This window comes from Vipera berus, assembly GCF_964194415.1.
Source record: "Vipera berus genome assembly, chromosome: 2".
Lineage (NCBI taxonomy): Eukaryota > Metazoa > Chordata > Lepidosauria > Squamata > Viperidae > Vipera > Vipera berus.
The window spans coordinates 222,806,864-222,822,249 of record NC_138203.1 but is presented as its reverse complement, the minus strand read 5'-3'; the positions used below and the strand labels follow the sequence as shown (position 1 = coordinate 222,822,249).

Here is a 15,386-nt window from a genome sequence, read left to right as displayed (position 1 = left end):
TATATATATATATATGGATCTTTGGTCATTTGGGTTTTTTCCCGTGTAGAGTTGAAGGTGTAGGAGCAACATTTCGACGGAATCCCATCCGTCATCCTCAGGCTGGTGGCTTCAGCTTCCTTCTTCTGGGAGAAGCATGTGGTAGTGGCTGTTTGTTCCTCTTTTTTAAACTGCCAGAGGGGGTGTGTTCTGTGGGTGGAGGTGTGCTCTGATTGGGTGGGGGATTAAGTGTGTTCTGATTGGGTGGGAGTGTGTTTTGAATGGTGGGTGTGTTCTGATTGGGTGGGGGTGTGTTTTGAGTGGATGGGCTGGTCTCAGCTGCCAGCCTTAGACCTGAGCTGGTGAGTTGTGCTGCTTTTGTTCGGCTTCGTGTTTGTGGTGGTGCTATGTTTTTATAGTGGGTGTCTGTTTGCTTATTGTGTGGTTTGGAGGGGTTTAAAGTGGCTGATGTTGCAGCTGTAGTTAGGTTTCTGTTTTGTGATTGTGCGTCGTTATCATTGTGGGTTCGGATTTGCTTTTTGAATGGTTGTGTGGTGGTGGTGTCATGTGATGTTATCATGAGTTTGGGTCTGGTATCATTCTTGGTGGTTGGGACTCGTCTGTCAATCAAGGCGGGTTTCCAAATGGCTGGTAGGCGAGAGGTATCATCTCGTTTGTTCATGCTGTGGGGGCGTTTTTCTATCTCAATGGCTTCTCTGATTATTCTGTTGTTAAAATGTTCAATTTTGGTGATAGTTTTGGGTTTTTTAAAATCAATTTCATGTCCCGTGGCTTCAAAGTGTTGGACCAGGGATGAAGTTTGTTCTCCCTTTCTGAGTGAGTTTTTGTGCTCTTCAATGCATGCACTTATATATATACACATACCACACTCCACGAAACTCATCTTGGTTTACAGCTAAATCTGAGTATCTAGACCAGGGGTCCCCAACCCTGGCCACTTTGTGACTTGTGGACTTCCCAGAATTCCTCAGCCAGCATGGTTGGATGAGGAATTCTGGGAGTTGAAGTCCACAAATCATAATGTGGCCAAGGTTGGGGACCTCTGGTCTAGACAATACTTTAACCATAGCAGAATCCATATAGGTAGCCCTCAACTTACAACCACAATTGTGACTAGAACTTACATTGTTAAACAATGGGGTTGTTAAGTGAGCCATGCCCAATTTTATGACCTTTTTTGCTGCAGTTGTGTAGCAAATCCAGCTTCCTCGCTGAGATTGTTGGAAGCCTCCTGGGAAGGTCACAAATGATAAACACATAACCCAGGGACACAGCAATCACCATAGATACATGCCAGCTGCCAAGTGCCTGAATCACAATCAGGTGACCCTGGGGAAGCTGCAACGACCATAAGTTCAAGGACTGGTTGTAAGTCACTGTTTTCAGTACTGTCATAACTATGAGCAGTTGTTAAATGGTTGTAAATTGAGGGCTACCTGCATACCATAACAAAGGAATTAATAATAAAAAAAATCATCAAAATTTGAACTCATATTCCAAACATCATTATCACTGCCTTCATTATCTGAACTTAACCCCTGAACCTGTATTTTTAACTATCTTTCTAAAAATCAGGAGTGAAGGCACTATTCGTTTCCAAAGAAGGCTATTCCAAAAGATTGGTGTTACAATGAAAAACCACATGTTTTCCACCTTTCCTGAATCTCGCACAGGGGACGAACCTTCAACATTCCTACCTAGGACTTATAGACTGGACAAGAAGAATAATTTTGAAAGAGATAGTCCTGCATCTGTAAGCAAGAAAGTTGAATGCATGAATTGATAAATGGAATGAAAAGTGAATGCGTGAATGGAACAAGACAAAAAAACAACCATCATCATTTGTTATTAGTACAAAGTCCCACCCTCTTTTCTGTTTATTTAATAAAGTTGAGGTGACTGGATTTCAGCACTGTGAAAATACAGAAGAAAGCCATGCAGATAATTGTACCAGGTGAAATCTTTGATGGCAGACAGACGTCAGTAGTATATCTAAATGGTGAGGCTGAAAATGTCCTTGCTTATAGAAGAAAAGAGTAAGTGACAAATGTCCTCAAGCAAATGGCTTTGCTTAGAGCCGTAATGGCGCAGTGGTTAGAATGCAGTACTGCAGGCTAACTCATTGCTGGCTGCCAGCAGTTCGATCCTGACCATCTCAAGGTTGACTCAGCCTCCCATCCTTCCAAGGTCGGTAAAATGAGGACCCAGAAGGTTGGGGGCAAAGTGCTGACTCTGTAAAACCGCTTAGAGAGGGCTGTAAAGCACTATGAAGTGGTATGTAAGTGTAAGTGCTATTGCTATTGTTATCTTTGCAGAAATTCAGAAGGTACCAACAAAAATCTATGCCTCATTTCTAAGGAGATAGGGTAAATGATTTAAGGATTTGGCTTAATGCCATTGTTTGTATAAAGGCTCTATTTAAAAGCAAAACATTAGGTCTCCATTGTTAGATAAAGCAAAGGTTCATCACTTTACTTAAAGCTTATTAGGGAAATTTCCCAACATCAAAATGGGAATTTTAAATTGGACTTTAAATTAACTGGGTTTTAAATAAGAATTTAAAATATGTTTTATCCTCCACAGTAAAACCCTCGGCTTTTAACAGACTGTATTTATCCAAAGAGCCAGTCTGGAGCAGTGTTTAAGGCGTCAAGCTAGAAACTGGGAGACTGTGAGTTCTACTCCTGCCTTGCGCATGAAGCCACCTGGGTGACCTTGGGCCAGTCACTTTCTCTCAGCTCAAGGAAAGAGGCAATGGCAAACCACTTCTGAAAAACCTTGCCAAGAAAACTGTAGGGACTTATTCAGGCAGTCTCTGAAAATCTGACATGACTGAACAGAAAAAAATATCTATATCACTTTGCTATAGTTTGAACTGAAAATATCTCCACATAGTTTGCTTGTCCTAGTTTCTTCAAAGCCTGTGCCAGCGATATTGACTCATTAATCACAAGTGTAAGCACATACTCTTTTCACAGATATACAGTATCCTACTGGGAGAGAATAGGCCTTGTTTTTCACTGAGCATCTCTTGCTCTGTCTACCAACAGTAACCAACCACTTTTGATTCAATAATACATGAACTCTGAAATGGATGCCTTCCTGATTCAAATCATTCTGTCCTCCTGATCGGACACTTGAGCCTCTGTCTATCAATCTTTAATCTACTGAATGTGATGACCATTAAAACGACTTCAAATAACTGCGTTCATTTCCAATTCATGGTTTGAAAAAGTAGGTAGTGCAATTCATGCTAATATTTCAAGGTCCTACTTGTGATGGATTTCCAAAACACTGAATTTCTAGTTCCATATGACAGCTTTGCTTTATGTACTCTTGTTTTGAACTTATTTCAAATGGCTCTTCTTTCCCCGATTTCCTCCAGTTGTTACATCTTCTTTTACATGTATCTCTGCTCTCAGCAGGGATGTCCAAAAACTATCATGGAAGTCACAGAACATTTGTGCCTTCCTTCATAATGGAAAATACAAGTATTTATCAAATCTATGGGGTTTTTTCCCCCCCACACAAGGCATATCTGGAGACTGGACCACATTATACCCACCACTCTAGAGCTATGGCATGTCAAATATTCCATGCAGATTTGGAGAGAACTGAATATTTGGAATAGAACAATACTGTGAGAACTTTCACTTGATACAACCAACTTGCAGAAAGAATAGCTAATAACGGTATCAATAATTTCCCCCCTATTGCTGACAGCGGTCAGGTATCAACCTCCATGTTACAAAAGTTTTAACACTGAAAGCAACTGATTGTATAAGGCAATATTTTCCTGCTGGTATCCTGTGTTTATTAGATCTAAGGGTAAAGTTAGTCAGCATTGTTACTGTAATGGTCACAAGGGTTAAAATTACTGTCAATATCTGACTGAGGCAAACAACTAACTTGAATATTTACTTGATCCTGATTCTGTAATGTTTCTGAAGAATTATAAGCCCCAAGTGAAGGCTTATAAGACAATGAAGTTTAGATGAAGTTAAATCCAAAGGAGTAACTGAGGATGTTTCGAATCACAGTCTTACAGAACACTGTTCTAGTTTTCCTTTTATATGTAACTCTAGGAGAGGATGGATAATATCTCAGATCCACCAGATTTGCTTATAATGATATGTCCAAATAGCTTATAATTCGGTGCCAATGTATCATTGAGAAGGTCAATATTTCAAAGTCAGTTTATCACTGCTAACAGAGAAATTAGGAAGAGGAAGGAAAAGAACTGCCATAAAACGAAGCCCACTAATCCCAATCCTGGAAGGTGGTCAAAAGGGATATCATGGTCAAATGGTACTGAAAACTGCTGAGAGATCAAGCAGCACAGAAATAGATGCACCATTATGTCATCGGTCATCTAAAGCAGGGGTCCCCAACCTCCCCCCCCCCCGGGGCAGTCAGTGGCCAGTTAGGAATCGGGCCACACAGCTGGAGGTGAGTGGAGGGCAAGTAAGTGAAACTGAAACCATCCCCTGGGACACTATTGTATGTGTGCAGAAATAGGTCATGGCACAGTCTTTGTGGCACATGCTACTTTAAAATACAGGAAGACACTGCTTGTCTAAAAAGGTTTTTCTGCACATAGAGAGCTAATACTGTTAAAGATAACTACAGTGAAGTAAGAGTCAACAGTTAATAATGCAGAGACAAGAGCCACTGGAGAAGTCCTGATGCTTTGAAAATGGAAGGTAACAAAAAAGAAGCCAGTAAAAGGAACTCTTTTAATATAATCACTGATATAATCACTGACTTACAAGAACTCAAAGATGTAATTACCGTCAAGAAAAAAGATTTAAGTCCAGCTTTCCTTATTGCCCTGATGATACCAAATACTGCACCTGGAAGAAGTACCAAAATGTAAACTCCAGCATGCAGAATATACGCCTTGGGGCCTTCAGTTGGTTTCCAAATAATACGTGACTCATTATAGCACAATATACCCCTCTATGCATATTCAAATGGGTGCTGGGCCAGAAGAGATCTAACTTCTTTTTCTCTTTTTCATGTTAGAATTTTATGACTCCCTTCATGATGGATCATTAGCCATCACCATGACTTTGCATCTTCAGTCCCAAGTAGTACAGGCTGGACAATCAGCCTAAAGTAAGCCACTGAAAAGGCAAAGTTATTAAAAAATATTTTGAAGTACTACTGTGGATGTCATTCAACCTGATTACTTTGGTTCAATCTGTGTAGTGTTGTTGTTGTTAGCTGCGAAGTCGTGTCCAACCCATCGCGACCCCATGGACAACGTTCCTCCAGGCCTTCCTGTCCTCTACCATCTTCTGGAGTCCATTTAAGCTCACGCCTACTGCTTCAGTGACTCCATCCAGCCACCTCATTCTCTGTCATCCCCTTCTTCTATTGCCCTCAATCTTTCCCAGCATTAGGCTCTTCTCCAGTAAGTCCTTCCTTCTCATTAGGTGGCCAAAGTATTTGAGTTTCAACTTCAGGATCTGGCCTTCTAAAGAGCAGTCAGGGTTGATCTCCTCTAGGACTGACCGGTTTAATTGCCTTGCAGTCCAAGGAACTCGCAGGAGTCTTCTCCAGCACCATAGTTCAAAGGCCTCAATTCTTTGGTGTTCAGCCTTTCTTATGGTCCAACTTTCACTGCCATACATTGCAACTGGGAAGACCATAGCCTTGACTATACGCACTTTTGTTGACAGGGTGATGTCTCTGCTTTTTAGTGTGCTGTCTAGATTTGCCATTGCTTTCCTCCCGAGGAGCAAGCGTCTTTTAATTTCTTGGCTACAGTCCACATCTGCAGTGATCTTGGAGCCCAGGAAAATAAAATCTGTCACTACCTCCATTTCTTCCCCATCTATTTGCCAGGAATTGAGAGGGCCGGATACCATGATCTTGGTTTTCTTAATGTTAAATTTCAACCCAACTTTTGCACTCTCCTTCTTCACCTGCAACAAGAGGCTCTTTAGTTCCTCTTCACTTTCTGCCATTAGAGTGGTATCATCTGCATATCTTAGGTTGTTGATATTTCTCCTGGCAATCTTAATTCTAACTTTTGATTCATCTAGCCCTGCCTTTCTCATGATGTGCTCTGCATATAAGTTAAATAGGCAGGGCGACAGTATACAGCCTTGCCGGACTCCTTTCCCAATTTTGAACCAATCAGTGGTTCCGTGTCCAGTTCTCACTGTTGCTTCTTGACCCGCATATAGGTTTCTCAAGAGACAAATAAGATGGTCTGGTATGCCCATCTCTTTAAGAATTTGCCACAGTTTGTTGTGATCCACACAATCAAAGGCTTTAGCATAGTCAATGAAGCAGAAGTAGATGTTTTTCTGGAACTCTCTAGCTTTCTCCATGATTCAGTGTATGTTGGCAATTTGATCTATAGTTCCTCTGCCTGTTCGAAATCCCGCCTGTACTTCTGGTAGTTCTTGATCCACATACTGCTGGAGTCTAGCTTGTAGGATTTTAAGCATAACTTTACTAGCATGTGAAATGAGTGCAATGGTGCAATAGTTTGAACATTCTTTGGCACTGCCTTTCTTTGGAATTGGAATGTAAACTGATCCTTTTCCAATCCTGTGGCCAATTTTCCAAATTTGCTGGCAAATTGATTGTAGCACTTTTACTGCATTGTCTTTTAAGATTTTGAATAACTCAGCTGGAATACTGTCACCTCCACTAGCTTTGTTGTTGCTCCGTTTTTCTAACGCCCACTTCACTTCACATTAGGATGTCTGGCTCGAGGTCAGTGACCACCTCATCGTGGTTATCAGGGACGTTAAGCTTGTTCTTGTATAGTTCTTCTGTGTAATTTTGCCACCTCTTCTTAATCTCTTCTGCCTCTGTTAGGTCCCTGCCATTTTGGTCCTTTATCATGCCCATTTTTGCATTAAACGTTCCCTTCATCTCTCCAATTTTCTTGAAGAGATCTCTGGTCCTCCCTATTCTATTGTTTTCTTCTATTTCTTTGCACTGTTCATTTAAGAAGGCATTCTTATCTCTTCTAGCTATTCTCTGGAATTCTGCATTCAATTGGGCGTATCTTTGTTTTTCTCCCTTGCCTTTCGCTTCCCTCCTTTCCTCAGCTATTTGCAAAGCTTCCTCAGACAGCCATTTTGCTTTCTTGCATTTCTTTTTCTTTGGGGTGGTTTTAGTTGCTACCTCTTGTACAATGTTGCGAACCTCTGTCCATAGTTCTTCAGGCACTTTGTCTATCAGATCTAATTCCTTAAATCTATTTTTCACCTCTACTTTATATTCAACAGGGATATGATTTAATTCATATCTGAGTGGCCTAGTGCTTTTCCCTACTTTCTTCAGTTTAAGCCTAAACTTTGCAATGAGAAGTTCATGGTCTGAGCCATGGTCAGCTCCTGGTCTTGTTTTTACTGACTGTATAGAGCTTCTCCATCTTTGGCTGCAGAGCACATAGTCAATCTGATTTCTGTATTGACCGTCTGGGGATGTCCATGTGTAGAGCCGTCTCTTGGGTTGTTGAAAAAGAGTGTTTGCTATGAACATTGTATTCTCTTGACAAAATTCTATCAGCCTGTGCCCTGCTTCATTTTGTACTCCAAGGCCAAACTTGCCTGTTATTCTGATTATCTTTTGGCTTCCTACTTTAGCATTCCAATCCCCCATGATGATAAGGACATCATTTTTTGGTGTTAGTTCTATAAGGTGCTGTAGGGCTTCATAGAACCGGTCAATTTCATCATCTTCAGCACCGGTGGTTGGGGCATAGACTTGGACTACTGTGATATTGAATGGTTTGCCTTGGATTCGAACTGAGATCATTCTGTCATTTTGGGGATTGTATCCCAGTATTGCTTTTCCTACTCTTTTATTGACTATGAAAGCTATTCCATTTCTTCTGAGGGATTCTTGCCCGCAGTAGTATACCTGATGGTCATCTGAATTAAATTCACCCATTCCTGTCCATTTTACTTCACTGATTCCTAAGATGTCAATGTTCAGTCTTGTCATCTCGTTTGACCACGTCCAGTTTTCCTTGATTCATGGATCTTACATTCCAGGTTCCTATGGAGAAAAAATCTTTACAGCATTGGACTTTCCTTTCACCACCAGATATATCCACAGCTGAGCGTCCTTTCGGCTTTGGCCCAGTTGCTTCATTCTTTCTGGCGCTACTAGTACTAGCCCTCTGCTCTTCCCCAGTAGCATATTGGACACCTTCCGACCTGAGGGGTTCATCTTCCAGCGTCATATCGTTTTGCCTTTTGGTACTGTCCATGGGGTTTTCATGGCAAAGATACTGGAGTGGGTTGCCATTTCCTTCTCCAGTTTGTCAGAACTCTCTGCTATGAACTGTCTGTCTTGGGTGGCTCTGCACGGCATAGCTCATAGCACGCCCCTTTGCCACGACAAGGCAGTAATCCATGAAGGGGAATCTGTGTAGTAAACAGCTTTAAAAACAAGCTTCTATAAAATATCACACAGAATCATCTGTGGTCAGGTAATTCACTACTTCAAATATGCAAATGTACAGATATCCCAGAAAACTGAGCATTTCACAGCTATAGAAAAGGAAGTAAAAAGGGAAAAATCAGTATGCCTCACTTCTGTTTTCCCTCAGACTTATTTGCATAATAATACTTGAACAGGATTTGACTCATGGCTTTTATCCAAAGGCCTTTGCTAGGGCAATTTGCCAGTATAAGGAAAATATCAAAAAGGGTATGAGCAGCAGAAACACTTCCCACATGAAACAGCAGAATAGGTTAACACCTTTGAATAAGAAACACAATTCCACAAATGTGCTGGTTTACCCATAATTCTGTACACATTAGAACTGTGTGTACAAGCAGCAACTTGAATTGGGGTAGTATGTTCTCCATGACTCACTTCTCAGAGATTCCACTGTGTTTAATTTCATTTTCCACAAACTTGATTAATGCAAAAATACAGGAGATCCTGTTCCAATTTTGGCATGATTTGCCATATGTAAAGATAATTGTCAGGTGTAAACTGTGGGTTAAGATTCATATTAGAAATTTATTTATTCATCCACAGTGGAATACTCATTATATTATAGTATTGTAATATCAGTGGACTACTAATCCATGAGAACAAACCCAATAGATTATAATTATAATTTAGAACAGAAGGCAAAGTTTTAAGAGGATCCCCACAAGCATGTAATAAAAAGTAAAAAAAAGCTACCCAGTGCTGTAATATAATGTAATGATAACCTTGCACATAAAAATATGTATTAAGAATTAAACTCTCTCGGTATACAGTAATTATTTTTAGGGCTTACCCTACATCAAAGAATGTTTCTTTCAATCAATGCAATTAGTTGTAGAGCAGAATAAGATAGTTATGCTTGATTAATATAGCTAGACTGAAACTAGTATTCTGTGCATTTCTCTCAAGAGACCCAAGAGCTAGGTAGAATAACATGAAAAGTGCATTAAAAAAACAAAATATTTAGAAGATGGAACAATCACTGCATCCATCCTTTGATTTTACATTTATGTGTAGAGGTTTGGGACCACTATTTATGCAACACCATGATTTTGGTCGATTACCACTGTAGGCATTTTTGGGAATTAAAAAGTGGGATGACTTGGTATAATTGTGTAACTAACTATGACAAATAAGCTCTAAATTCTCGGTGTGGAGCATATGCCATCCACGTAGCCATGTCAAACATAACTGCCAAGGCATGTGATGAATTTGTCATAACCCTCACATATCTATGCTAATTTCAGCAGCATATTGAAAATTACTAGAGTTTATATAGTAAATAGGGACGCGGTGGCTCAGTGGGTTAGGACGCTGAGCTTGTCGATCAGAAGGTCGGCAGTTTGGCGGGTCGAATCCCGAGTGCCGCGTAACAGAGTGAGCGCCTGTTACTCGTCCCAGCTTCTGCCAACCTAGCAGTTCGAAAGCACGTAAAAATGCAAGTAGAAAAATAGGGACCACTCCGGTGGGAAGGTAACAGCGTTCCGTGCGCCTTTGGCGTCTAGTCATGCCAGCCACATGACCACGGAGACGTCCTCGGACAAACGCTGGCTCTTCGGCTTTGAAACGGAGATGAGCACCAGCCCCTAGAGTTGGAAACGACTAGCACACATGTGCGGGGGAACCTTTACCTTTACCTATATAGTAAATATCTTTATAGTAACTATGGGGAGGATACGGTCACAAAAGTAAATGGGGTTCAGAAGAGGGAGGGGTCATGAGCAGAAGATGGCTGACAATTCCTGCTCTAAACGATTGTGTCACAGCACATTTGTCTTAGAAGCAAGCAGAGTAGAGGCAAATACAGGTAGAGCCCTTGACTTAGATAGGGGTAGGCAACCTCGGCTCTTTTATGACTCATGGACTTCAACTCCCAGAATTCCTGAGTCAGCTATGTTGGGCTCAATAGTAGTCCCAGCTCTAGCTATGCTGACTCAGGAATTCTGGGAGTTGAAGTCCATGAGTCATAAAAGAGCCGAGGTTTGCCTACCCCTGATTTAGGACTATTATTGAGCCTAACATTTCCCTTGCTAATCAAGGCAGTTGTTAAATGAGTTGGTGCCTCCTTTTTTTATGACCCACTATTACCATTAAGTGATTCACTGGAGTTGCTAAGGGTGTCATGCAATGACTCAGCGAATCTGGCTTCTCCCATTGACTTTGCTTGTTGAAGCCAGCTGACAAATGGTGATAACATGTCCCTGGGGCAGTGCAACTATTGCCAAGTGCCCAAATTTTGATCACGTGACCATGGGGATGCTGCAGCAGTCATAAGACATTTTTCCCAGTACTGTTATAACTTCAAACTGTTACTAAACAAATGGTTGTAAATTGAGGGCTATCTGTACTAGATTTAATCCAAGGCAGTGACCATAAACTAAAAGAATGATATTGTAGAAAGCTATTACATTTTGCATGCCTGCAAGTGGGAAACTCTCCCAACTCTTAACCACCACAAGGTACAACTGACCACAGAAATGAAAGATTTGTGAAAAAGAGGGTGAAAAGAGATTCCCTTTTCCTAATAGAACATAGTATAAACTCTGATAGAAAATAGTGTAAGATATGCTGTGTGTATATACGTTTGAGTCATGACTGACTCCAGGAGACTGTCTGGGCAAGTCCTTGCAGTTTTTTGGGCACGATTTTGGAAGCGATTTGCTACTGCCTCATTCCTAGAGCTGAGACACAGTGACTGACCCAGAGTCAACTAGCTGGCTTTGTGTTTAAGGCAGGACTATAATTCAGTCTCCCAGTTACTAGCCTAGTACCTTAACCATTACACCAAACTGGCTCTAGAGATGATAAGGAATTAAAACATTAAAAAAAACCCTCAAGAGTATATGGCAAAAACATTTAAGAGAAACAGCAAGAATATATTTCAGTTTTAGGGGAAAATCAGTCAGGAAAGCAGCTAGCTCTTTTGACTGCTTGATTGTATGACATCAAGTGGATATTGAGTCTTCATCCCTATTATTATATCAGAAGGCTATATGAGGCTTGTGGCAAAGGAGGGGACTTGTAATTTAGCTGCTCCCGGGCGGGCTGAAAGGCAACACCAGATGATTAGACGTTCCACAGGTATCATTTGATGTTTTGCTATTATATTATTGTTATTGTTATTTGTTATGTTATTGATTACAGTATGATGCTATTGCTTACCATTTTACAGTTTTCATCCTAGCTATTAGAACTGAAAACTGAGCTGATTAAAAGACTGAAATGACATAAAAACCCAACTAAATAATTAATGAATGGCAGATCAGGGACGAGCAAGCCCAGCCCAAGTAACACAGCTCAAAATAGTTTACAGGACAAAAACCACATACTAACATACCATAGTTCTTCCTAACATACATACCGACACACATACTCCCTTGTGGTACAATACTGTTAAATCAGCTGCAAAGACACTATATGCATAAGCTTCAATATTAATAGAGGTATTCCTCAACTTACAACTGTTCATTTAGTGACTGTTTGAAGTTACCACCGCACTGAAAGAAGTGACTTATGGCTGTTCTTCACACTTATGACCGTTGCAGCATCCCTATGGTCACATGATCAAAATTTGGATGCTTGGCAATTGGCTCTTATTAATGACGGTTGCAGTGTCCTGGGATCACTTTTGCAACCTTCTGATCAGCACTCAATGGGGAAGCCAGATTCGATTAACAACCATGTTACTAATAACTGCAATGATTCACTGAACAACTGTGGCAAGAAAGGCAGTAAAATGAGGCAAAATTCACTTAACAAACGTCTCATTTAACAACAGAAATTTTGGGCTCAACTGTGGTTGTAAGTCAAGGACTGACTGTACACATTTAGTTACCATAATGAAGTGGCACAATGAACGGTTCTGCCATAAAACTTACCAGATGAGTATCAGCCACTGCTTTTTAGTCAAACTTACCCCATTGGGTTGATATGTGGATAACATAATGGGAGACAAAAATATGTAGAGATAAAATCCTTGGAAGAAAGTTGGAATGAAATCATTATTTAAATGTGTATATTCCATTGTGATGAAAGCAGTTAAATATCTCCATGCTTACCTGCTAGTTTATGAATAGACCTTAGATTGTTATTACTGTAATCTTTCTTGCCAAATCTACCCTAACTGAAAGGGAATTGCTTAAAATAGCAGAATTTTATCAAATCCAAGAAGCCTAGAAAACTGTAACAAGCATAATTATTGCTAGTGAAGCTTAAACTATTGCTATCCATGAGATTGTTCTTTCAGAGAAAATGCAAATGTGCTTTTCATCCAACCATTCAGTCAATCCAGCATCTAACTTAATCTAAGCACAGCCAGCAACACTGCTACTTTTACAAGTTCTGAGCACTACCACTCAGTCAGATATTTTCCTGCTTTCCAAACACAGTTCTTGCAACTCAGGTTCATCCTGTTACATCAAATTGCACCTTTGCTGCTCTACTATCAGTCTCTCACTCTTTTGAGTTATATCAGTTTACGCAGAATGCACTGTTGAATGTAATGCACTTAAAATTAGCAGCATGCAACACCTCCAACTATTGAAACAGTGCCGTCTAAGAGGTTGTATTATCAATATGTATAGGCCTCATATGTATTCCCGTGGCCTGACACTGTAAACTGAAAGTTCACAGTGCATTGCCAAAGCAAGATAAGGACTTGGGGGAGGGAGCTGGAGAGGGGGGGTGCAGGATGGGCCAATTATAATCACCCCTATTTGATTTGTACAGCTGATATTGTATAATTTACTGTAGTGATACAATCTTATTCTCACAGCTTTCCAAGTCAAATCTTTAATTATAGTTACTTCTTGTAGCATGGTAATCTACAATCTACAAAATCCTAGCATGCAGAAAGACACCGGTAAGATTTAGCCTCTGGATGCTAAAGATACAAGGAAGCAGGGATATACTGTAAAACCATAGAGCTGCTTCCATGTGGTGGAGGAAATGGCTCCGGCAATTATGATTCACACTGCAGAGCCAACATGTTAAGCAATTATACAGCAGCAACCAGAACAGGCTGCCACATCTCAGGTCCATTGCAGAATGGAGAAATGCCATGAGTACCCACAATATCCCATCAGCAACTGCACTCAAAGACATGAAATGAAAGAAAGAGCCTTCTATTCAGATATAAATATATCTGTATATGTGTATATTGTATATATATACACATATATATACATATGTGTATATTTGTAATTATATATATATATGAATAATACACACACACACACACAGAGCAGAGTATCAGCAATTCACAAGAGCAATTCAGAGTAGAATGACAGGCTAGCAAGGATCACTGTGCCCAAGTTGGCTAGAACATCCAGATGAGCAAGAGCTGAGGAGATGAAGCCTTTAACCTTCAAATAAATGGTGTAGACAACCTCCCGAATAAACGCATACTTGCTGATGACTATCATGTAAGAAAAAAATATGGGGCGCAGTGGGGTATCCTTGGCAATCACGGCCACCCCACAACATCATCGAGCGAGATTTCTAGGAATTACTTTTCATTGTAAAGATGCCCTCCTGCTTCAAAAGCCTCCCATCTCCACCGCACAGGCAGATGGGTCAAAGCCGCAGGCGGGAAAGACCAAGGGACTATACAACCGGCAGGAAGCGTCGTCTGAATGACCCGAGGCCGAGCTGCATATCAGAGCTCCCTTCTCTCCCACCCCGGGATAGAGAACGGAGCCGGAGGGCAGAAGAATGGAGGTTTGCGCGAAAGGACAGCCAGCCGTCAAGGCAAAGCGGGGAAACGGACACGAATGGGCAGCGGCGGCTTGGGCGGGCCGCTCGCAACCGGCTTCGGAGCGAAGCGCCCCAGGGCGGCACAAAAGGTGTGACAGCAGCCCCCACCCCGCTCCCCGGGCTCCCCGTTTTCCTACCGTGGATGCCGGTCTGGTGAGTCATGGCTCCGCAGCTGCTCCGCTTCACCAGGTTGCAACTCAGCCGCCTCTCCGACTCTGGCGCAGGAAACGGCTCGGTTGCAGCACCGCCTGCTTCCGGGTTCCTGCTGACTGGAGCTGGCGGGGCTGGGCGAGAGGCCGCCCGAGGCAAGGCCGAGCCTGTCGCCAAGCGAGCGGCGCAGCGAGATGAGGGGCGGCGCTGCAGCGAGGCCTCCGTTCATTGCTGTCGCCCCCGGACCTAGAGTGAGAGCTCCGCCGTGTGGGAGCAGCCAGGGGAGGGAGACACGCTTCAGCGCGGACGCAGCCCCAGCCAACGCATCTCAGGTTTCTGGTCCTTACGGAGGAGGAAGAGTAGCAGCTTTGGCCCTGCTGAGCTGTTCTGAGAAGAACACTTTGCTGGAAGAAATATATAGTCAATACAAATATATAGTCAATACCAGGGCTTTTTTTTCCTCATAGAACGCTCAGAACGGAGTTCCGGCACCTTTTTGGGATGGAACCTTGTAGGGTAGGCAAGGCGGGTTGTATGGCATGTGTGAGTTCCGGCACCTTTTTCTTTTAGAAAAAAAGCACTGGTCAATACAAAGAAAAGAGAAAGAAGAGGAGCAGTTTGGAAAGGCCAGGCAGGGGATAACCAGCTTGGGGTGGTCCTACATCCCAAAGTGGGCTCCTGTTAGTGCTGCCGTATGCTGAGAATTCCATAGCATTATCTAACTTTGTAGAGGGACGCGGTGGCTCAGTGGGTTAGGATGCTGAGCCTGTCGATCAGAAGGTCGGCAGTTTGGTGTGTCGAATCCCGAGTGCCGCGTAACAGAGTTGAGCGCCTGTTACTTGTCCCAGCTTCTGCCAACCTAGCAGTTCGAAAGCACGTAAAAAATGCAAGTAGAAAAATAGGGACCACCGTGGTGGGAAGGTAACAGCGTTCCGTGCGCCTTTGGCGTCTAGTCATGCCGGCCACGTGACCACGGAGACGTCCTCGGACAAGCGCTGGCTCTTCGG

The 15,386-nt window shown here is 42.1% G+C and overlaps 1 protein-coding gene across 1 annotated transcript in view; it reads right to left on the bottom strand.

Moving 5' to 3' along the window:
* TWF2 (twinfilin actin binding protein 2) overlaps positions 1-14,568 on the bottom strand; it is a 63,697-nt gene extending 49,129 nt beyond the window's left edge. The window contains exon 1 of the mRNA XM_081320008.1: positions 14,367-14,568. Within this exon, the coding sequence (XP_081176134.1) occupies positions 14,367-14,391 (25 nt within the window). The 5' untranslated portion in view covers positions 14,392-14,568. The remainder of the gene's footprint in view (positions 1-14,366) is intronic.
* Between the last annotated feature and the right edge of the window lie 818 nt (positions 14,569-15,386).